Genomic DNA, 25,718 nt, shown 5'->3' on the forward strand with positions numbered 1-25,718 from the left:
GAAAACAGTATGGACGATTCTCAAAAAATTAGAATTTAATCTCCCATTTGACCCAGCTATAGCACTCCTGGGAATATATCCCAGAGAGGCAAAAAGGTATAGTCGAAGTGACATCTGCAATTGTTTGTTCATTGCAGCACTCTTTACAATAGCCAGAATCTGTAAAAAACCTGAGTGCCCGAGAACAGATGACTGGTTAAAGAAACTTTGGTACATTTACACAATGGAGTACTATGTAGCTGTTAGAAAAGATGAAGTTATGAAATTTACATACAAGTGGTACTACATGGAAAGTATCATGTTAAGCGAAATGAGTCAGAAAGAGCGGGATAGACACAGAAAGATTGCATTCATCTGGGGAACATAAAGCAACAAAACGGGAGACTAACACCCAGGAATGGCTCAGATTAGTACCAGGAATTTTGCTCCATGACTTGAAGGCCAGCCACACGTTCTAGGTGAGAAGGAAGCTCAGATAGAGAAGAGAGCACCAAATAAAGGGTGTTGTGAAGACCCTCCCAGGGTGGGAGAGTCATGCTAAAAGTAGTCTATAGACCAAACATGATTGCCACTCAGTGCCTCTCTGGCAAAACACAGTACCCAAAAGAAGAGAGAGAGAACAAGGGGGAATGCCCTGCCACAGCAGCAGGGTGGGACGGGGGGGGGGGGGGGGGGGGGGGAGGGATGGGGGGTGGGAGGGATGCTAGGACCCGTGGCGGGGGAGGATGGGCACTGGTGGAGGGATGGGTACTTGATCATTGTATAACTGAAACCCAAGCACAAAAATTTATAAGTCTATAAGTGTACTTCATGGTGTTTCACTAATAAAAAAAAAAATGATAAAAAAAAATATTACCAATTACAGAATATTTACTGACAAGCTACACTGCTCAAAAACATAGATCTAAAACTATCTAGCAGTCTCATGACCCACAAGTAGAAATTCCTTGGATAGTCTCATGGTAAAATTTTATGATATTAATCGGTAGGACGTAGGTGCCCAGATATGCTATCTACATTAAGCTGAGCACCGCGGTGAATACTGTATGACCACAATAATTACAAAACAGGTCCAAGACAGTGTTATTACACAATCAATTTTAGCTTGATTTGTGATTTAAATAGAATATCAAGTAGTTATTATATCACATACATTTTTAAAATTCTACTGCAATCCTACCACTCATAAAATATGAACTGTCTTCTCATAATCAAGAAAATCAGGAGTACACTGCATAAAGTACTTCAGCTTTGTTCTTAATACACTATAATCTTCAGATTTTGTTGCTCCTTTCCTTCATCTCTTAATTTCCACAAAAACATTCGCGTCAAAGTTTCTAGCAGGGGCTGGAGCGACAGCATGACCGGGAGGGAATCTGCCTTGCATGTGGCCAACCTGGGTTCACTTCCCAGCATCCCTTACGTCCCCCGAGCACCAGGAGGAACCCGGTTTGCACTGATGGGTGCAAGACAAAATACGATAAAGAAATAAATGAATAAATAAATAAATTTGAGAAATATTCACTTCAAAGTTTTTTGCAGATGTTCATAAAGTTAGTAATTGAACCTTTAGCATTAACAAGGGTGGAAAAGCAAGTATGGATCCATGAATTTACAAGTAACCTTCAGTAACAAGAGACTATGTTGTTAACAGGCCAAACTTGAAAGCATGAATATTCATTCATTTACTATCCAAAATGTGGAGGTATTTTGTTTAGAAGTGTTAATTTCTTGAAAACACTTTATTGCTTCTGTTATATACTAAGAATAGTTTCAGTTCATATGTAGTAACTGTATAACTTAGCAACAAACTTACTATTTATTTTTACTATTCTATGAACAATGTTCATGGAAAATATATGACAATTACAAGAAGTACAAGTACATTGGCTCAAGACAATGTTTGTTCTTTCCTGAGTGGGAAAATTCTATGCTGCTTATAGATATAGTCTTTGTATTTTTATTTTGGCTGCCAGAAAGCTCACATCAATTATAAAATTTAACTATGGGTTATGCATTAGTGGGTTTTTTTAGTTTTATATAATTATTAATATTTCATTTGTCTGGTTCTTATTCCACTTAATATTATTCTTCCATTAGGTCCTTGAAATAATCCACTTCAATTATAGTATGAATGAGGGAAAAAATTTGGAAATTAAGTAGGCTGCATGCTAATCCAAAAATATGAATTACAGAAAATATTCTCATGGAAACAGCACATGGAAGAATTAAGATTCAAATTCTACAAAATGATTACTGGAGAGAAAAAAACGGATCAACAAGCACAAATTTACTCCTAGGTGTAATAAGTAAAGCCATATGAAAAAATGATAATATCAAGTATTGCCAATCTGATAGAAAACTCACAGAACTACAATTATTTGTTATTTTCCTTATTATTGATTAGTTTTAATAAGAATAAGTTCAAGTATTATTTTTATGCCCAAAGTAGAACAAAAACAGAAAGAAAAATGGAAAATGAAAGACAAATGAGCAATAATTTTAATGTTTCTAATTACTTTTCTATAACATAGTCTTCCGATTAATAATTAAACAATAATTTAAAAACACAGTGGTTCTATACAATGCAAACCATGTATATCTTTTGAATTAAAAATATTTTGACTTATTCTGAATAATTTTCTCTCAGTGCCAAAGAGTTTGGGTAGACAACAATCTCAAAGGAACAATTTCAATATGATTTATATAATAATCTTTAGATATTTTATTTCCCTACCTATGTGTACTGGGCATCAAATGCTAATTCGATATGTTGTTTCTTGCCTAAATACATCATTGTTTCAAATGTTAAGGAAAGAACATGATGATTCTATTAAATACTTAGATTTTATGTCTGCACCTACTTCATCAACCATTACAAAAAACAAGCATAACTGAAAGCTAAAACAATGATTTTAGATACCAGAAATATTTTATACCATTTTCCTTCCAAATCCTTATTCTTTTTTGTTTTAGTATTTTTTATTGGAGGGGAAGTGGTAATGGGAGTGGGGAGGCCACACTAGTACTCGTCGTGGGTTTGGTGCTCAGACATCACTGCACAGGAGTACCCAGAGTCCACACAGTGCCAGCACTAGGGAGAAGCCCAGGTCTTCCGCACACAAAGCATACCTCTAACCTTCCAAGCCTCTCCCCTGTCCACTAAAACATTTGATAATCCAAGTTCTCTAATTTGAAATGTAATCACCTCATCTTTTAAGAGCATGATTTATATATCTGGTTCTTCAAATATAATTAACCATTATAGTTTTATAAAATCCATTCTTTCATAATCATGTTAATAAAATGATTAACAACCTCTTCAACAGCAAAAAAAAAAAAAATTCTAAAAAATAAAAATAATCCATGAAGGAAAAACAGAGAATAGGCATCTCTGAAACAAAAGAAAACCTTTTTGTAATTCAGGTGTATTCTAAACACCTGAATTACAAAAAAATTGAGATGACTGTCAAACTCATGAAAGAAATATATATCGCATCACATTTGACATCAGAACTTTCTTTAGAATCATAATGAGATAGTTATTACTACCTTATATCCAGGTCCTAACTGATGAATTGCAAATATCTGTGCAGGGTTGAGTGCTTCGCTGAATACATACACGGCACCAAGTTGACCACAAAATACTCTATTTGCATCCGCAGTTTCTGAAGATCCAAGAAAGCACTTGTCATAGCTCTATTTTAAAGACACATAAATAAAATAAAATTATTTTGCAATGACAAATATTTAAGAATTACTATCTTCATTGTCACGAATACCGTGCATCAAGGCTTTATGCAATACTAATATAACAAAAGTCAGATTTTTTAGAAAAAATAAAATTCAGTCAAATATTTCACATTTGTTGGTAAGCAAAGAAACTATAACCTTGTATTGAGTAACTACTAGAATACTTCCTAAACTTTATAATTAGAAAGAAAAAAGTTCATAACAATGTACTTAAAAAGTAAACTCACCTTGAAACTAATGTTTTTTGATTATCTGGATCTGGATTCATCTGAATCTAAAAAAATGACTATTCCAATATTCATAATAAATAGGGCATAACAACTTTTTAATTTATTAAACATATTTGAAGTTTTAACTGATTTAGTATATCTCCTTTCTACCCATTCCCCTTCTTTGCTCCTTGCTCCCACCTGTATAACCCCAACTCCATCAGAGTCCAAGTACTTACTTTCATTTACATCGTCCATTCCCTCTAATTCCTTACATACTGTATATGAGTGAGATCACCTAGCATCTGCTGTTCTTAAGGACTACCTTTTGGCATTATTTATGTATGGAATCCATGTGGTCATTCAATAAAATAATAATTCATTTGTGAAAGGAATACAAAATCAGAAACTCCTTATTATATACCCAATACTTAAAATATGGAAAAATGAAATTCATGTACAATGTATGAATGCAGAGGCATTATTGTGCAAACCTCTCCATTTCCTGGGAAAGTACTGCAAAAAAAATTTTTTTAATAAGTTGAAAGTTTCCTTCAAGTATAACTGCAGAGTTAATAAGAGTCAATGAAGCTACTAGACTTGCTTGCAATCTCTAATAAAAAGACTCTTCCCTCTGGAAGCAGAATTTCAGCTGCATATTTAACAAAATGTATAGCAAAATTATTCTCATACATATTATTGATTGTAGACCAACTATGAGTTTGTAGAGCAGAAAAAAAAACACTATCCAATAAAGTTACAGATACTGAATATTTTAATCTGTATAAGCCACACAGTTTATGTTCCATATTCTTTTATGATTTTTATTTTGGGTCTTCAAAAATTTATTAAAAAAATGTGAAAACCAATATACTTAGCTTGCAGGTAAAACAAAAATAAAGGTCAAGGGTCAGATCTGGTCCATAAGATGTATTCTCTCAATACTGATCCTACTCTATGTTTATTAAGGTACAATATGTAGACTGACTCTGGACAAAAAGCTACTTAGGAAAAAAAATACAAAACTAGAACCAATTTCTCCCCTCAGGAGAAAACAGTCTTGAGAGACACAGAGAAAACTGAAAACTATATTTTTGGGGGGTGAGAGAGGTTGTTTATTTTGGCTCTTTAGATCACACCCTGCGATGCTCAGAGGTTACTCCAGGCTCTGCACTCAGGAAATACTCCTGGCAGTGCTCGGGGGACCATATGAGATGTTAGGGATTGAGCTTCGCACTGTATTATCACTCTGGTTCCCAAAACGGGATTCTGTTAAAATGAGAAAAGTTGTTGTAAAATTAAGTGCTGAAATAACTGTATATCTTTGAGACTGGTGATGACTTTCTGTAGTAATAGAACAGAATGATAACAAAAGGAAACTAAAGAAATAAAGTTCTTATGGATTTAACTCTCCCTCTAAACAGAATCCGACTGCATTAACTAGATTACTGCTAAATTGCTAGTTAAAATTAAAATTGTCCTTCCTTGGTTATTACTGCAGTGAATCATTAATTTGATCTTCCTAGTTCTATTTTTATTTTGTTATATTGTTTTATTGTATATACAAAATATACACAGTTTTATATTAATGGTTCTTTTGTTACTTCTTCAGAATATTTTCAACACTTAAGACTGGACTTCCCCTTTAAATATATATACATATATATATACATATATATATATGCATGCTAGTATCAGCACAATTTTGCTAAGAATCTTCTGAAGATCTGGTTGCCAGGCAAGATGGTAAAGATCAGATTCTATGATGTTTCCACATAAGGCCCTATAAAATTGACTCACTGATGGCTAATTTTAAAGTAAGTAAGGCCCTCCCATTGATCATCGATTTGCTCGAGCGGGCCCAGTAACATCTCCATTGGAGACTTTGTTGTTACTGTGTTTGGCATATCGAATACGTCACGGGGAGCTTGCCAGGCTCTGCTGAGCGGGCGAGATACTCTTGGTAGCTTGCCGGGCTCTCCAAGAGGGGCGGAGGAATTGAACTCGGGTTGGCCATGTTGGCTGCATGCAAGGCAAACGCCCTACCACTGTGCTATCGCTCCAGCCCATGGCTAATTTTCTTCTTTAAAAATTCCTTCCTTCCTTCCTTCTTCCTTCCTTCCTTCCTTCCTTCCTTCCTTCCTTCCTTCCTTCCTTCCTTCCTTCCTTCCTTCCTTCCCTCCCTCCCTCCCTCCCTCCCTTTCTTCCTTCCTCTACTCCAGGCAAACTGGCTGTTTTGTTGCTCAATACATTCTCCAATTATTCCTCAAAGTCTTTTTACTCACTCATTCCACTAAATGGGAATACTTCCAACAGACACTCATGTGGAATGATCCCTCAACCTTTTCACTAAGATCATCTTTGAACTGTCTCTATAGTCACCCAAAATATATGTTTTCTATATTCATTTTCCACCTAATTTTACTCCACAGCTGTTAGTCTAAGTACTATTAACACTTACTCGAATTAAGATTTCCCTTTCACATCCAAAAAAGACAAAAAAATTAAGTTTATGGAAAGAAAAGAATGCTGAGTTAATATTCTTTTCGCACTACTTAATAATCTGTCCAAATAATTTTTCTTTAATTCTTGGATTACCAATTAAGTCTTTTAGCAATTTTGTTACAATAAAGTCAAAATTTAAAAATACACGTACTAGGGAAAAAAGGATCTTAAACTGAAAGACTGTATCATCCAACACAATGAAACATAAAAACAAACTTACATCATTTGTATTAACATGCCAAGCCATATCACCATAGGATACCAGCTGTCCATTAACGTAACACCGAATTTCACTGTTCCTCCATCGATTGTAAATGTGAACGATGCTGATCATATACCACTTAAATTTAAAAAATAAATACATCAACATGTATTATTTAGTTATTAATGTCTATAAAGCATTCATAATATTTATACCACACAAAAGATGCTTGAAGGAAATAATAATATCTACTACAAGTTCTAAGGTTCACCCTCATTTGAAGATCAATACTTAAGAAGAAGAAATTTGGGTTAGAGAACGAGAACAGGCATTAGGTGCTTGCCTGCATATATGGACCACAGATTGATCCTTGGCTATTTGTGCAGTCAGTCTATTCAAAATACTGTAAAGCAGAGAATATAGAAGAAATTTTCCTTTTAAAAGAGAGCGAAAATTCAGAGAGGAAGAGAGAGAACCAAAGAGATAGCACAGCAGGTAAGGTGCTTGCCGTAAGTTCAAGTGATTGGGGTTCAATCCCCGGTGGCCCGCATGGACCCCCAAATCTGCCCAGAGTGAGTGACTGCTGAGAGTTAGAGGGTGTGGCCCATACATCAAAAAGAAAAAAGAAAGAACAAAAGAAAAAATGGGTAAATTATTTATATTTTTAAAAGTATGAATTTAGTTCTAGGGAAAAAATTAGTTTCTCCCCCAAAACAAGAACATATAAAATGCAAACTGTCCCCAGACTACTTGAAAACACTCTTCTATTCAATCATTTCATACATATTTTGAGAAATACACAACTATAATAGTAATTCTCAACCATTAAAATATTAGTTTTTTAAGTAGATTGAATCTCCTGAATAAAATTCAATTTCACTCATTCTGATGTGAAGATAAAGAACTCATGGGTAAAAATAAGATACAAAACAACAGTTTCTCAATTATTTTTTAAAAAAGGCCCATGAGTGGTGCTGGGAATTTAGCTCAGTGGTACAGTGCTTATCTTGCATGTCTGAAGCTCTGCACTCAAACGCCAGAACTAGGGTGGCGGTGGGGAGCGGTCAGGTACAATCCCTAAGATGCATATAATTTTAAAAATGTTTACTGTTGAGTATCCTTTAATTTAATTCAACCTTTCACTTGATCAAAAATTAGCACACATGTTAACCTTGTAAAAAATGATAAAATTGGAACAAGAACCTTAGGTTTGTCATTCAATAACTCCTTTCTAAATATTACAGTATTGTTAAGAAAAAAAGCATAAAAACTAAGCTTTAAATAAAGCTGAGAAAATTTTTGTAAAAGTTAACATATACAAGAATTAAGTTGTATCTACATTGTTATCATAAGGGCTTACTACAATACTCACTAACACAACTAATACAGAAAAGTGCCCTTTCAGTAAATGACTATTGAATCATTATTACTCTGTATCAGATCACTTTGTATATTAGGCAGGATAAACAGGACATTCATAAAGGCACAAGGCACAAGTTATCAGAATTATAACCTGGCAAATTACTTTTCTCTAAACAAAGAGTAAAAATAATGCCATGCCTTGTGAAACAAGAGTGGATATTTATATATGATTTTTAAAAATAATGGAGTTCAAAGTATTACATGTCACATTATATATTTTATTAGCTAACTTTCACATTTTTTTCTATCTCCTCAAAGAAAATAGAAGACTATCTCCTCACAGGGAAAAAAATTGTTTTTTTTTATTTTCTATCTCCTTTTTCTATCTCCTCTCTCTTCTTTCTTGGTTAAGAAAGAAAACAAATTCACTCTCAAAGTAATTCATTCATGCAACAGTATTTCTGAGAATCCACTTGATAGCAAGCAACCTCCCTGGCCAGTATTATGAACACAATTAGAGAAATATCTCAATAATACTTAAGGGGGGGGGGAATCAGTTATAGAAACAAAAAACAATTATAAACAATAGAGAATAACTGAACACTGAATGAAACTAAAAAAATAATGAGTAGGGGGGGAGAGGGCACAGATAGACAAAAATAGAGAATGAAGACTTACAAAAAGGAACTAACTGAAAGAGTAAAATTAAACTCAAGAATAAGCTCAAAGAATAACTAGGAGTTGTTCAGTAAAAGGAAAAAACAAACATTATTAGCAGAGTAAACTTAAAACAATAGTGCAGATAGCACAGAGACTTGACAAAAATTTTCCCAGTCTTTTGGCCTAGTGGGTGGCTCAGTGGGAAAAACAAAGTCCATACTGCAAAGAAGTCTGCAGGGTACCTAAAAACAGCAAGTCCCTATTTTGGCTTTGTCTTCCACAGGAAATAAACTGGCAATATGGCAAAGACTCGGATTGGAAAAGCATAAGAACCTAAATTAAGACAAAGACTTGATAATTTCCAAAACATGGGATAGTTCGATTTGCTCGAGCGGGCCCAGTAATGTCTCCATTGGAGACTTTGTTGTTACTGTGTCTGGCATATCGAATACTCTCGGTAGCTTGCCAGGCTCTCCGAGAGGGGCGGAGGAATCGAACTCGGGTCGGCCATGTTGGCCGCTTGTAAGGCGAACGCCCTACCCGCTGTGCTATCGCTCCAGCCCATCAGCTAACAGTACTGGAATTACTGATAAAGAAAAGGAAAATCTAGGGTAGTTTCCAATTTTTCACTTAGATGGATAGTGGTATCATGAACCTAAATTATACAGCTTGATATCCAGCTTATTAGCCAGGAAATTATGCTAGGAGCCACAGAGTTTACTTTTGGACATAACATAAAAAAATGCCAAAATTAAATGAATAAACATACATCAGTATACACCCTACAGTAATAGATAAAAGTAACTTTTCACTAAAAACAGAGCAAGTTTTGAATTGGTATTCTTAACTAAAGAAAATGAGAGTAAATTTAGAAATAATACATGCATACTTAAATGTATACTAAAGTCTACATTCAGCTTAAAATCTGAGAACAGAGCTGAAAAAAAGATAAAGGCACGACTCCACTAGGAACACATGAAAGTCACATAATAATAACTCATCATCTACCAGCACCAAGCCGCTCAGTAAATCCTTAATCAATGAATTTAGTAACACCATTGTGAGATATAACAATTTTCAGAAATTTTCTATTTTTTCTATCATTCTATTTGCCATTTTGCTGTAATAAGCAAATTTGTTTGCCATTATGTTGTGATAAGCAAAGTAAATGACTTTGCACCTGCTAAGTGGAGATGCTGGAGGGTTGGGTGGGGAACTAGGGACACAACACGAAAGGAAGGCAATGCTGATGGTGGGATTGTTGTTGGAATATTGAATATCTGAAACAACTCAATAATGAGCGACTTTGTGAACCGTGGTGTTCAAATAAAGTTTTAAAAAAGAACTGATCGGAAATGTTTAATACTGCATTTATACAAACATCAAGCGCTTACCATACAGATGCTGAAAGTTCTATTGTCACAAGCTTAAACTTTTGTTGTTTCTGCTAACACCCTCAGAGTCACTAATACAGAACTGGTACAAACAGGGATGTAATAGACTTATGCGGGGGAGGGAGGGCAGATCTGTTTGCTCCTTGGTTTGAGCCCCACCAAACTGGGGGTCAGGGCTTAGTCCTGGTTCTGTGCTGGGAGATCCCACCTGGTAGTGATCAGTGGTACAGAAGAGAACCAGGGTTAGTTACAGATTAGATAAGCACATTAACCCTAACACTATCTGTCTCCAGCTGCTAGATAATAATCTTATTTTTTTTCAAAAAGTGTTGAGAGGGGGAATGGTGCCGCCAGCAGGTCAGCCTGTACCTGTGAGGCGAGTGCATCAGCAGCCTGATGGCACCGTCAGACTTTCAGATACCCCAAAATTGCTGCTGTGCCTTTGGCAGACCCCAAAAACTTGGGGCCAAGTTTACCAAGAAAGTAAATGGCCAAAAGTTAGGTATTTGGAAGACACACCCACAAACTACCTATGGCTCAGCTATATAATTGGAGGCATGGCCTCTCTGGTTCCTCATCTAACTGCTTGATGGTCATGATCCCAGAGTCTCAGATATGAATCTCGGAACCCAGTGGCTTTTGGCAGAAATGCGTCCTGTTCCTGCAGTAGGTTACTGGCACTGGGCCAATCCAGGTAGGAATAGGTTTCGGACCTTAGCCTGTTCCCCCTGGCGGCCCGGTGACCGCCATCCTCCAGAGGCCACAGGACAGTCAGGTTTTGACCTGCAGTGATGAGACAGCGCTGGGCCTCACCAGATGGGGGTGGAACCGGCCCTTTCCTCCCCATCCCAACGAGACCCCGAGTCACCACCTACAAAGGGCCTCTCTGGCTCCTGATCAAGCAGATTAACAGCCATGATCCCAGAGACTCAGAAACAAATCTCGAAACCCATCGGCTTTTGGCAGAAATGCATCCAGACCGCATACAAGGTGACTGCCGCCTCAGGGCTTATTGGAAAGCCAGGTATGAGCCAGCGGTGACGGGGCAACTGCAGTCCCATGGGAAGGGTAATGGTACCAGCTCGTCCTTTATGCCCGAGGTCACAAGCTGCCCCCAACAAGCGGCTCTCCGGCATGGCCATGGCTCCAGAAGCAAAAGGACTTAGTCCAGAGCTTGACAGCTTATGGCAGAAAAGTGAATGGACCTTATGTTCATCTAAGGCGCCATGCCTCCCCAGGAGGGAAAGGGTGTTGCTCCCTGCCACCTTTTCCCCCCCGGCAGCAAGGTGCCCACTGCCTCAGAGCTTATAGGAAAGCCAGGTATGAGCTAGCGGTGATGGGGCAACTGCAGTCTCAAGGGAAGGGGGCGGGGGCGGTACCGGCTCGTCCTTCACACCCTACCAAGGTCACGAGTTGCCCCCAGGAGTGGCTCTCCGGCATAGCCATAACACCAGATGCACAGAAACCAATCTTGTAATGATCTGGCTCTTTGCAGAAATCCAAAATCATTATATGACATTACATGATTCTCATACCAGCTATAGAAAACAAAATATTCACAATGCCTTTTTGCAATTCTGATTGTAGGGGGAGAAATTCTAAACAATAATGGTTGATCTTTTATCGAAATAATGAATGGAATCAATGTAGAGAATAGTTAAGTGCAAATCATCTAACTCACAGGCATTGGGAGGGTTGGGGGGTTGTTGGTGGTGAAAAATGAGTACTAGTGAAGGGAAAGGTGTTTGATCACTGTATGATGGAGACTTAAACTTGAAAGCATTGTAACTCTTCCCACAGTGATTCAATAAATAAATATAATAAGAAAAAAATAAATAAAATTATACTGTCCTCGATTTGCTCGAGCGGGCCCAGTAACATCTCCATTGGAGACTTTGTTGTTACTGTGTTTGGCATATCGAATACATCACAGGTAGCTTGCCAGGCTCTGCCATGCGGGCGAGATACTCTCAGTAGCTTGCCAGGCTCTCCGAGAGGGGCAGAGAAATCAAACTCGGGTCGGCCGTGTTGGCTCCGTGCAAGGCAAACACCCTACTGCTGTGCTATCACTCCAGCACAAATAAAATTATAAAAAAAATAAATAAAATAACATAAATAAAGTGTTGAGAAAAACAAGGGGATTAAAAAGAACTGGGAAAATAATAAAATTTTACTTTTAATTTCAACTTTTAAATTTTGTACTGATTAAGGAAAAAAACTAATTTTAGTTTTTTTCTGATTTTTCTTATTCATACTTTTAAAACATGGTTTCCTAAATACATATGGTGAGGAAAATTACCTACACTATTTGTCAAAGACCTACCATTTCCAAGTTGAAAACTACAATTCCAAAAATCTGTATTTCAAGTCCCACTAAAATTTAAAATTGTTTGGCAACTCTATTTGGAAACAATACCACATTTAATATATCAGAATTTCTAAAGAAGAGACAGTAGAGTTTCTATGAAGATGCCTGAATATGTATCAAGGAAAAAAATCTCCTTTTTAACAAATTTACTTATATTTTTAAGCTATTTTCAAACATACATTAAAATTGAATGATGGTTAAATTTGTATTCTAGCATAAATTAAATAATTTGTATTCTAGCATAAATTAATTTGTATTCTAGCATAAATTTATTTGACCCATGAAAAAATTTTAAATCTAAAAATTTAAAATAATTTTTCTGTTGCAAAACACAATAATCCAGATCAAAAAGCAAACAAAAAAGGCAAAGAAAAGAAAAGAAAGTACTTCCTCAAACACATGTAAACTCCTCATATCTGCTATGATTATTCCTGTGGTTTAATATTACACGGCAAGAGAGTATAAGCATTCCTGGAAAAGATGCATAATCCGACTGTCTAATCTCCTGGGTCCTGGAAGGGATATCTGGATTATGGGTATTCATCTTATTTTGTTCTATGTTTCAACCACTTTGAAGTTTGAAGTCTAATCTTGTTGATATAAAGATGCAGGCATAAGTATTGTAAATAGGTAATAACATCTTTGAGAAACCTCTATTCAATGCTGAGTGAATTTCTTATCTTATACACTTGTAAGGTAAAAAAAGGTAAAGGCCCTCCCGTTGATCGTCGATTTGCTCGAGCGGGCCCAGTAACGTCTCCATTGGAGACTTTGTTGTTACTGTGTCTGGCATATCGAATACTCTCGGTAGCTTGCCAGGCTCTCCGAGAGGGGTGGAGGAATCGAACTCGGGTCGGCCATGTTGGCCGCTTGTAAGGCGAACGCCCTACCCGCTGTGCTATCGCTCCAGACCCGTATTAGAATTAAATCTAAATATATAATTGTACATTTATTTATATTTTATTATACGTTATCTATAGAACAAGTTTTTAAAAACACATTTCAGAGCCAGAGAGATAGTATAGAGGTTAAGGCACTGGCTTTGCACACGGTGAAACCTAATTGCATCCCCAGCACCATATATTGTCTCCAGAGCTCCACCAGGAATACTCTCTAGGCACAGAGCCAGGAATAAGTCCTACACAGCACCTTGTGTACCAAATGAAAACAAATACAATTAAATTAAAAATACATTTTAACCTGGCCTTTCCTATTTTTGTAGATAGTAAGTAAAGGTATACTTCATAGACTGAAATATTAAGAGTAGATCAACATCCGTTACCCTGAAGCTGGCATAGTTGATGAAGTAGATATTTATAAATTAGAAAATGATATTCAGGTCCATTTGTATTAGCGGAATCACTCTCAAGTCCAGCCCTGCTGGATCACTAAGTCTGGAGGTTTTCCATTTGTCTTGGAAAAAAAGCTAATTATTTGTGAGTGCACAGTGCAAGAAATATACGCATACTTAAATTACTTTTCTCTGGTCTGTATCTGATTCTACAACCTGATTGTTCTACTTAATCCAAATTAGGTTTGGAAAAGAGCAAAAGAGCAAGAACAAGGAAAGAGAAGAAAAGGAGGCGATTTGAATAGACAATTAAGAGACTGAGATTAGAATGGGGAAAAGAGAAGGGAGAAAAGGAAGAAAAGGAAGAAAAGTACTATAACACTTCTGATTTTCTTCAAACATGATTCTTCAGAACTACAAACAAAGTAACATAAACTGATATAAAAGTTTGCCTATAAACTTCAAATATAATTATTAAAATATTTATTATTATCAAAGTAAAGTAGAACATTTAAATGGCAGGCATAAATTATATAAACTACAAAGCAAACTCATAGCATACATATTTTGATATGTATAAAAGGTAAAAGGTAAAGGCCCTCCCGTTGATCGTCGATTTGCTCGAGCGGGCCCAGTAACGTCTCCATTGGAGACTTTGTTGTTACTGTGTCTGGCATATCGAATACTCTCGGTAGCTTGCCAGGCTCTCCGAGAGGGGCGGAGGAATCGAACTCGGGTCGGCCATGTTGGCCGCGTGTAAGGCGAACGCCCTACCCGCTGTGCTATCGCTCCTTAGGGAATATGTACTAAATGTTTAGGATCAGAATAAACATATAAGAAGGTGTCACCATTAAAAAAAGACAATCTAGCTGGGGGCAGGTTTGAGTGGTGGTGGGAAAAATTGAAGTGATAGTGATGAGAAGGTGTAATGGTGGTGGAATTGGTGTTGAAATACTGAATGTCATCAATTATTGTGAACAACTTTATGAACATTAAAAATTAAAGTAATAGAAAATCTAGTATGTAATGTTGACCTTTATCACCTGCTGTGCCCATCAGTCAAAATATAAAATGTAGTCTCATATGCTGTTATTAAAACCCATGCCTGTATGCCCCCAAATAAAGCAAAGAGCATATTTATAAAAAGAGACAGACATACATAAAAAGTGTAGGAGCTAAAATTGATAAGAAAACAAGTCAAAGAAGAGATGACAGCAAAGCCAAGAGACATGACTTCTTACGACGATGACAGCCCTCTTAGTCAAAAAATAACTCCAGTGAAAATCAAGACCGGAGACAGGAAATTCCAAAGCTCTTTCATTCTAATGTTGAAAACCAGAAAGTACTATCAAGATTGCAGCACCACGTACACTGATGAGACTGAGAACATTCTTGAAATGCTAATATTAAAACACTATCTTGACAATGAACAAAGATTTCCCCAAAATATACGCTCCATAAAAGCTGAGATACTCTTATACCTCCAATACCCACGAGTTACTGTAATAACTATAGGTACTTAATAAAAAACATAAAAGTTACTAAATAAACTCCACAGAATAGACCACAGCAAGGGAGAAATTAAAGCCCACATTAAAGAATAGAAAAGTTAGATATAAGAAGTCGGTGAATAATGCAAATGGTTAAAAAGGAAGCATTAGAAGTCATAAGAAAACATTACATTAGTAATGTAGTAACATAAGAAAAGAGAACATTCATAAGAAAATATTACCTAAGTCACACCAGGTTTTTTTTTAAATCAGTGGGAATGGCAAATTATATAAATCTCTATAGAATTATATACTTATACATACCTTGCGTGGTTGAAAATCATATTTCACACAGTGCTGAAAACCTTTTCCTTTGGACTTCAGTGATGTGACTATGAGACAGTTGCCAACAAAATGGGCAGAATAACCAACTCCTTTACTAGTACGAAAACTGGAAAGAAAACCAAGGCTAATATAATATAACCAATGACAAGAACTAGGTATATAAATAAAGCTTAGTGCTGTAGCACTGTCGCACTGTCCTCCGGCTGTTCATCGATTTGCTCGGGCGGGCCCAGTAACTTCTCCATTGTAAGACTTCTTGTTACTGTATTTGGCATATCGAATACGTCACGGACAGGGTGCCAGGCTTTGCCGTGTGGGCAAGATACTCTCGGTAGCTTGCTGCGCACTCCGAGAGGGGTGGAGGAATAGAACCCGGGTCACTCGGGTCAGTAATATGCAAGGCAAATACCCTACCCGTAGCATACATTTTAGAATACATTTATACATAGATACAGAATACACACATATATATATAAGAGTATATATATGTACATTTAGCTTTAACTCAATACTGATTTTAGTACCCCAAAATGATTATCAGATATCTGGTGAAAAATGTGGTTTACATACATATATAAAATTTTCTTAATACACAGAACTTTCTTTTCATACATATTTATATGTGTATCTATATTTACTTCCTTGCAGAGAAAAAGGGTATTGAATGAGCCAAATAAAGATTAAAACAAAAAGTTTAGGAAAACTGAAAGATAAAGAATTGAAATTTGGAAAATAGAAAACTATAAAACACTTTATAATTTCAAAAATACATAAAAATATAACAGTCAAGTTGATTTCATTGACCATTAATAATTATATGGGTTTAGAAAAGACAAAAATCTAAGCCAAATCATTCATATAGCTTGTTTTCAAAAAGTTTTTTCTCTAATTCTATTTACCTTTACAAATAAAATTTAAAATAGTCAAGCTTGATAAATAAGTTATGTAATCAGAACATTCTAATCAAAAGGGAAAAAGACATGACTATGGAATACAGCAATTTTTTCTATTCCTAGTTTTACATTCAATCACATTTTAAAATACATTGAAAAAATAAGACATTATTTTTATTTATACAACAAACGTATTATCTCCCAAATCACAATAATGAAGAACAACACACTAATGGTTAAAGATTTAGCTGTTTACAATTCCCTTGAAGGCCAGAGCAGGTACCATAGCAGGTAGGGTACTTGCTCTCCAAGCAGCCGACCTAGATTCAATCCGTGGCATCCCTGAGCATCCCCAGGACTAATTGCTGAATGCAGAGCCGGAGTTTCCCCTGATCACTGTGAGTATAACCCCCAAATCTGATAAAAACTTAAAACCTCACAATAACACAGCGGATAGGGAGTTTGCCTTGCATGCGGCCGGGTCAGTCGACCTGGGTTCGATTCCTCTGCCCCTCTCGGAGAGCCCAGCAAGCTACTGAGAGTAATTCGCCTACCCGGCAAAGCCTGGCAAGCTACTTGTGAGGTATTCAATATGCCAAACACAGCAACAAGTCTCACAATGGAGACATTACTGGGCACGCACCAGCAAATAGATGAACAATGGGAGGATGGTACTATAGTGCTTATTATTACCTACATAGCAGGTACGCTCGCAGGCCCGGCCCCCAGAGGTGTCAAGCCCAGGGAAGCAGCACAGGTGAGTGGGGTGCGCTGGCGTGGTGGTGCTACTGAGGAGCCACTTGGTGGCTTCACCTAACACATAGGAGGCCTGGGGCAAAGGAGGGTGCTCGCGGGGGGGCCCGTGGCATTGGCTGTGTGCAGTGGCAGGGCGGGGGTGGGGTGGGGGGGTTGGCATATGCCATTGTGCTGGGCTGCTTGCACTCTGGAGTCCCGAAGGGGCTCCCTGCTGATCTGGGGTAGAGGTTGGGAGCCTGGTCCTGTCGAGGCACTGACTGGGAGCAGATTGAAGGTGTAGCCCCTGACTTTGGGACACCAGAGACAGCAGGGAGTGTCAGCGGTTAGACTGAAGGACATCTGGGCAGCTCAGTCTCCCTGAATATAGCATTTTGTTGTATTCATCACAGTATCCTATTCTCCCTGTGTTACTCCCTAGTATTTTTGAGGTTTCATGGGCCAGAGCGATAGCATAGCAGGTAAGGTGTTTCCCTTGCACGCGGCCAACCGGGTTCAATTCCTCTGCCCCTCTCAGAGAGCTTGGCAAGCTACCGAGGGTATCCCGCCTGCACGGCAAAGCCTGGCAAGCTACCCATGATGTGATGTATTCGATATGCCAAGAACAGTAACAAGTCTCATAATTTGTTGTGAGACATTACTGGTGCCTGCTCAAGCAAATCGATGAACAACAGGAGGACAGTGCTACAGTGCTACATAGTAGGTAATTACCCAGTTACTAATAACCATTTTTTAAATATTAGTACTAGCTAATTTTTAATAGCTAGTATTAGTACTACAAGTACTTTTTTCTTTAGTCAAATTTCTGAACCAGTCACTATAACAAAAATACATTAAATATTATTTTCTCATGCAATATCTTACACGTAATAGGTACAATTATCAATATTCTATAACTGGATACACCAAAGCACAGTTTTGGTAAATAGTAAGCAAAGAAAAGACAACTGAAACTCAGGCACTGGTATTTCAGAATACGGAAGGCAGTAAATGAGTTGTGACATGAAATCACTTAGGATACTTAGTAATACTGGTCCTTAAATTAAAAAGGTAGGAGAAGGGGACATGTACCCCACTCAGTGAAAAGTCTACATATTACTACTAACTCACAGAAATCCTAAAACCTAATAATAACCCTAACTACTTATAGCTTCTGTTAACTACAAACTTTACTCATCATACAGTTGGTCAAAACATTTTGAGGTCAGAGAGATAGCTCAATAGCATGCAGAAGTAAAAAGAAATCAACCCTTAGCACCAGATGTTCTCGCAAGTACTATAGAAGTCTCTCACATAGCAGTGCCAGGTGTGGAGCAAAAGCAAAAATAACCATCCCACCATATTCTGTATATTACAAGTAATATATACTATATTGCTACAAAAAAGCTAAAGGATGGAAAATGTTCCTTTAGAAATAAGAAAATGCATTTTTAGCTCTCAATTTTATCCTTTTATTTTCATAAGTATGTCACTTGTTTAAAAGAAAACTTAGATAAGCAGACTTGTACATTCAAAGCCGTGTTCACCTGGTCGACTGTCTATACAGAAGGTCAGCCAATGAAAGTTTGTTATTACTTACAAGTCAGACCTTATATGGCAACCCATTATTAAGTTCAATAACCCATTCTATTTGTAATCACAAAGTAATTCATTTTATCTGATTATAATTCCTTAATGGTTATTACTAGTATTTTTAAATATATCATAATTATGTTCACAGATTAAAGTAAAAAGGCAAAGAAAAAGATCTAGGAGTTTTGATAAATACCTTTGGAAAAAACACAAATAATATCTTTATTGAAGTATACAGGAAAGAGAAGTTCTATAATTCTTGATTTCTGAATTGTAACTGAAAAAAATAATTTTAAAAAACAGCAAGGCAAGCTGCCTACAATCAATAGGAAAATACAATCTATCATTAAATTTTACATAGGTATTTTTAATTTGTTTCTCTATTATCTTGACCCTTATCTATAACACTGAAATATTTTTAAAGTCCTAAAATTAAATTTATTGCTTACTTACCAATAAAGATAAGGTTTATCCTTATCAACATTTATGTTATTTAATGGATCCATACGAAACCAAGTGTTTAGGGTAAAGCCATTCTGATAAGGCCACTTTGCAATGGGAGGCAACGCAATTGCCTGCAAAACATTGAAAAGAAGATAAAAAAATAATACTTTAAGAAGATGTGATGGTAGGTAACACAAGTATACTTTTATAAAAAAAAAAAGTCAAAGTACTTGGGGAAATATTAAAGAATTTAAACTATCTCAAAGAATCTACATGTATTATGTTAAAATAATAAATTCATAAAGAATCCACATTTCAATACAACGAGGAATAAAGGGTCAAAGAGATAGTGCAGTAGCTAGGGTGCTTTCCCTGCAAGTGTACGACCCAGGTTTAATCCCTGGCACTCCATATGTTCCCCAAGCCCAAAGTGGTAAGCCCTGAGCAGAGCTGGAATTGACCCAGAAAGAGAGAGAGAGAGAGAGAGAGAGAGAGAGAGAGAGAGAAAATAAATATGTAAAAATCTAAAACTACTATCAACATATTAATATTTCTATTAACATAGTAATGATTTATAAACCACAATAAACTGAAATCAAAAGACAAGTCCTCAACTTGACACGAAGTGTGTTTTAAAACCTAATGCTAATAACATATTTGATGGTGAAGCATGCAAAGCTTCCCTAAGACTAAGAATAACTGAGGTTTTCTGCTATTTAATGATGCATTGGAAATCCTAGCTACTACAAAAAGTTAATAATAAAAAAAGGCATGCGGAGTGTATGAAGTAAGAATAGCTTTATTCACAGAATGAAAAAAAATTCTATGAATAATGTTAGTAACTCCACTTTGCTTTTTAAAAAAAGAAAAAGGAAAAAAAGGGAAGGAAAGAAAACCACTAGGAACAGCAAGATAAACTAGGATACAGGATATATAAGGGCAAATGTATTTTAAAACTCAACTGCCTTTCCATTTACTAGCAAAGTAACAAAAAAGAATTGGGATAACATGGAAAAAGATACTAACATAAGTAAAGATTTATAAAATAAAAGAACAATAGAAATCATCAAGTGAAAAAAGTAATATAACTATTACTAGATTTAAAATGCCATAATGAAAAATCATTAAATGTACTTCACCAAATTTATAATCAGTTGTGCTTCAAAGAGCAGTGCTAAGAAAATAAAGAGGCAGGACACAGGTTGTGAGAAAAAAATTAACAAATAATCTCTAAAAATCCATTTGTACCCGAAATACAAAGCAAACAGAAAATACAAAAAGAAAAATAAGATTGAAAGCAGTCAATAAACACACATACAAAATACCCAATATCATCAATCATAAAGAATACACAAAATTTAAAAAGTTCAAATTTAAAAAAGCAGGAACAGAAGCTAATCTTTCCTGGTCTGGGCACTGAACCATTTGGCCAGTCTAATCAACGATCAGCAGTGTGGATCACCCAACATGCTGAACTCTGCTGGGATGGGTCCCCTCCCCACTAAAATAAGAGGCAATTTTCATATAATGCTGATGCAAATGCAAAATTTTTCACTATAGAATACAACTGACTTTGTGTGTGTGTAATACACACACATATGTGCGCGCCTGGGCTGGAGAGAGCACAAAAATGAAAGCACGCTAGCCTTGTAGCCCACTGATCCTAGTTCATACACCCAACACCACATATGGTCTGCTAGACATCACTAGAAATTAGACCCAAGCACTGTGTATGGCCAAAACCACCTCCTCCATCAATATTTTTTTTTAAAAAAACCACTTCTCTGTATGTGTGTGTGTGTGTGTGTGTGTGTGTGTGTGTGTGTGTGTGTACACATATGTATGTACACAGACACACAGAAGATCTAAGTTTTGATGTTCACATCAGCATTATTTCACCAAAGACTGAACACTCCAATATCCATCAACTACAGGTTCTGGCAAAACTATGGAATACAATATTGCTGTTTTGAATAAACTACTGACAAGGTAAAACATGCATAAGCTCAAAGGTATCAAGATTGAGTGAAAACTACTTGACAGAAGAGACTACGTACTATATGGTGCTACTATATATAGAAAAGGCAAAATGACAGGAACCAAGGTGCAGGGGCTAGGAGAGAGGACAGGCTTCAAAGAGGCACAAAAGCACTTAGTAGAGTAACAGAATTGCTTCAGGGAACGACTGTGGTAGTTGTAAAGTAATTCAAAACACATCAAACTGCACTTTCAATATTAGTGGGCTTAATTATATGTAAAATATACCTTAATAAACTTCAAATAAACAAAGTATTTAAAACTTACCGCAGCACTACAACCAGGGAAATTGAAAAAAGTATCAGGACCATGTCTTTGTGGCATCTGATTAAGAACTGATAACAATTTTACTGCATGTCTTGGCTGAGGAAACAAGAAAATAAAGGAAGTATCACTGTACAAATTTATCAGTAGTATCTAACATATCACATTAGCCACCAGACTTTTTCTAACTAAGAAAAAAATTAATTTTAAATCATATAATAAACTCACTGAGGGAATAATTTCTATTACAAACTCAAATTTACAGCTCTCTAGAGATAAAATGAGAAACATCAAGTGCTGATGCTCGGACACTGACCACCTTTCCCTCCCGCTGCAGCTTACCCAGACTCCACTTTCTCCTCGAAGCATGCTGAACAAAAGCTTCAACTCCTTGACAGTGATGCTGTAGCTGGCAAGAACCCCCAACATATCAACTAGAAGATCTTCAAAGGAAAACAAAGTTATTCTGAACTCTAGTGTGAGCTGCCATCAGTCAAGATAACATACTTTTTAAACAAGCAAACATTAACTGTTAGCATTTCTCTTTATAATGTGCTTCAAATATACCTAAATGTCATAATTAACAACGTGTTTATCAATAAATTTTGGCATGAGATGAAAAAAAATACTACATGATGTTTTGGATTTTTTCCCCATTAGAGTCTCCACTCTATTCTGCTTGTATCAATGATAAAAAAGCCAGAGTCTATGAATTTCCAGAAAACAAACATATTACAAAAAGACACAAATGTGCAGTATGTAGGGAAACAGAGTGAAAGTACTCACAGGTACAATGATGTAATACTGTAAGTTACCAATTTTCAATGAAAACGTTTTTTATGTTCTTTAGAAATTATGGTTTCAATAAAATGAAATGTTCCTTGCTTTATTAAACAATCACTCTAACTCTTCTTTGGTTTACAAATCTATGAAATTTAGTTTGCAAATATTTTAAATAAACATAACAAAAACATTGCCTAGAAACATATTATAGTAAGTATAGATAGACTCAGGATTCAAACTAGACAGTATCACTCCAGAGCCATCAGTCTTCCAAATTAGTCCTCCTAAGCAGAAGTACCCATTTAAATGCATTACTGATGCTATTCATTATCTGAATTTGTTTACCTGAACATCACCAAATAGGTAAGTTACACATTTAGTCTCTCTCCCGTTTAATTTATCATCTCCAAATTTTGTTAGTACTACCACTATCAATGGTTACTTACAAAAAATTAATCATCGAAGTATTTGTACTTCTTTCATTTCTAAAACATTTCCCAACTTAAAGATACCATACAGTGATATATAAAAATGAAAATGCATGTGCATTCTAAACAATTTACAGTAAATAGATTTGGTGATGAATATGGTCTAGTAGGTATATAATATATCCAGCTTAAAATATGTCACAGATTAGTAGCTAATATTCAAAAACATTACAAATATTTTTTACAAATTATATTGTATATATTTCAAATTAAAAACTTCTAGCAAGACTTAACTGATTTTGATCTGTGGCCAAAAAAAATACGCAATCTCTACAATAAAATTTTGATTGTGCCTATGTCATTTTAGGGGATAACTTAATAAAACATTTTGTCATTCAATTAACAAAAACTATTTAGTCACCATATAATACTCAGAAGACTGGTTTATAACAAACATTTCAAATAAAAATTAAGTGTCTTTTAATAAAATAAAATTAAGTTCAATTTTATTTTTCATTAGTTTCATTAGTCTTTTTTATACAAGTCTTTTTTATTCAAAAAGTTCTATAACCATAATATCTTCCTAGAATTATTTTTTAAACACTTTGTAGTCATTATTAGCTAAAAAGCACCTGTTTGAGCATACCATGCAATAAGTGAGAGAAAATTTTAGTGGTTAATATCTTATCAGTCTGATGTTATCTAAATTTTAATTTACCTACTTAAAATTAAGACATTTTTCTGACACTCAATACTTAAAATAAGTTTTGTATCAATTTCATAATTATTGGGGATAAGAGAATCAAGAGCAACTATATATTGAAGTTTGTGAAAATAAGAACTTCTGCCATCATAAGTAATAATAAAAATAACTAACAAAATACTTGTTCTATTATAAATAACAATTCATCAAATAATAAGTAACCCCACAAGAATTAGTTCCTTACATCTCAATTACATCTCAGTGTTTGTGGAACTACTATGCATAAGTTTATGGCTCAATTCATTTTGTAAGATATTCTATAATGTGGTAGTCATTGTATTTATCAAACTTAGAAACAAAAGATTAAAGACTGAAGTTCTAATAGGTTTCAAGGATCACATGACGGGGGCTGGAGCAATAGCACAACAAGTAGGGCATTTGCTTTGCAGGCGGCCAACCCGGGTTCAATTCCCAGCATCCCATATGGTAACCCAAGCATTGCCAGGAGTAATTCCTGAGTGCATGAGTCAGGAATAACCCCTGTGCATCGCCAGGTGTGACCCAAAACGAAAAAAAAAAATCACATGATGTTTCAAACAATCCCAACACATTATGCGCGTATATGCATTTATATATACATTAAAATCCTATTAAATAATTGAGGAATTTATAGATATGGTACCATAAAGTCACTTAAAAGTGTTTAATATAATTTTCATCAAGTTAACCATTTATTAGTAGTCAATATAGAGAATGGTAAATTATTCAATACGTAACTATACCTCCTAAAGCAATTAGAAATAATTTTAGTATACCCATATGGAAAACTCTCAAAATAGTATTAACATTTATAGAGCATTTAGCTTAACTTCGCATTACTTACATTCTTTCTTGTTTAAGTTTTGTTCTACTAATTCTAAAATTCATCAAATGCACATCAAAATTCATAAGAGTCTACGATATATAAATTACAGTGGGCTGTTTTTGTTATTTTTGTTTGAGAAGGGTGGGGTTGATCGCACACATGCCAGGGCTTACTCCTGGCACTGTCCTCATGGGTCACTCAGATTGTATGTAATAATCAAACAAGAGTCAACCACATGCAGGCAAGTCATACAGCCTGTACTATCTCTCCAGCCTCTCTAAAGTACTTTTCATCAGTAGACAGAGTAACACAGGGAATCATATTCGCACTTCTAAATTTATGAAACACAGAAGAAACATGCTGACAAGTCCTGGTTAAAAGACTCAACACTTTAAACTCAAAACTTATTGGGGAATAGCTATTGCTCTGGACCCATCATTCCAAAAATTTCTACCAAGGTCACCTAATCAAAGAGAAGAAGAAATCTGCAGGGAGATATAGAAATAACAATGAAGAATCAAGCATTCAAATTATTTTTTAGAAAATTATATAATATAGAATTAGTATTCCAAAATTTCAGGAAATATTATATTCTAATAATGTCTCCAATTTGCAGTTTGGTTTTTTGTGGGGGATCATTTTATTAATAAAAGTTTCAATAAACGGTATCAAAATCAAATGGAAAATTACAAAAAATATGCTTATCTAAGGCATTTATTGTACCTCCTGTCACATACTTCCATAGATATCTAAGAGTAGGAAGTTCAGATAATGTGGTAAATTGTTCGCTATACATATCTTAATATCTTAATAGATTTAATAGCACAATACAAACAACTGTGATTTTCTAAAACTAAGAAAACATAACTAGTGATGATGTTTGCCGAGTAAAAAGTCACCTCGATTTTCCACATTTCCCTTTACTATCATGCCTATTTTTCCATTAATGTATATTAATCCATTTTAAAACAAGTAGCTTCAATACTTCAAAAATCAGGTTTCTCTTCAGATCGCATAAATCTACATTAACAGCAGAATATAATGAAAAGCACTAAAATTGTAATTTCCCATCAGATAGCCTCATACCTGCTATCATGTCATCTACAGCACTCATTTTCAGCAATACTTGTTCAATTAGTCCAACTTCTGTGCTAGTCTGTAAATTACGAACACTTTTTCGTAGAATGGCTGTAAACATACTCCATATTTCGGCTTGACATGTTACATCACAGTGCTCCAAAAGCTCTGTCATACATGTTATACTCTCAGCATCCTGAATAATAAAGTTCATCTCCAAGTCAAATTCTCCACCAACCAGCTGAAAAATAAACAGAAAGAAACAATAATGTAGACCTGGTGCTTACCGTCAAACCTTCAAAGTTAACCAAAGTAGTTTA

At 35.6% G+C, this 25,718-nt stretch overlaps 1 protein-coding gene across 3 annotated transcripts in view; it reads right to left on the reverse strand.

Moving 5' to 3' along the window:
• Window positions 1-25,718, reverse strand: part of NBEA (neurobeachin) — a 663,869-nt gene that overhangs the window by 539,200 nt on the left and 98,951 nt on the right. For all 3 annotated transcript variants that reach the window (XM_056109123.1, XM_056109115.1, XM_056109106.1), the window contains exons 2-8: window positions 25,408-25,639; window positions 21,885-21,985; window positions 21,546-21,641; window positions 19,251-19,372; window positions 15,559-15,685; window positions 6,688-6,807; window positions 3,553-3,699 (exon numbers count right to left, since the gene is read on the reverse strand). In XM_056109123.1, coding sequence (XP_055965098.1) covers window positions 3,553-3,699; window positions 6,688-6,807; window positions 15,559-15,685; window positions 19,251-19,372; window positions 21,546-21,641; window positions 21,885-21,985; window positions 25,408-25,639 — 945 coding nt within the window. The remainder of the gene's footprint in view (window positions 1-3,552; window positions 3,700-6,687; window positions 6,808-15,558; window positions 15,686-19,250; window positions 19,373-21,545; window positions 21,642-21,884; window positions 21,986-25,407; window positions 25,640-25,718) is intronic.

Source organism: Sorex fumeus, unplaced genomic scaffold (assembly GCF_029834395.1).
Source record: "Sorex fumeus unplaced genomic scaffold, SorFum_2.1 ptg000008l, whole genome shotgun sequence".
Lineage (NCBI taxonomy): Eukaryota > Metazoa > Chordata > Mammalia > Eulipotyphla > Soricidae > Sorex > Sorex fumeus.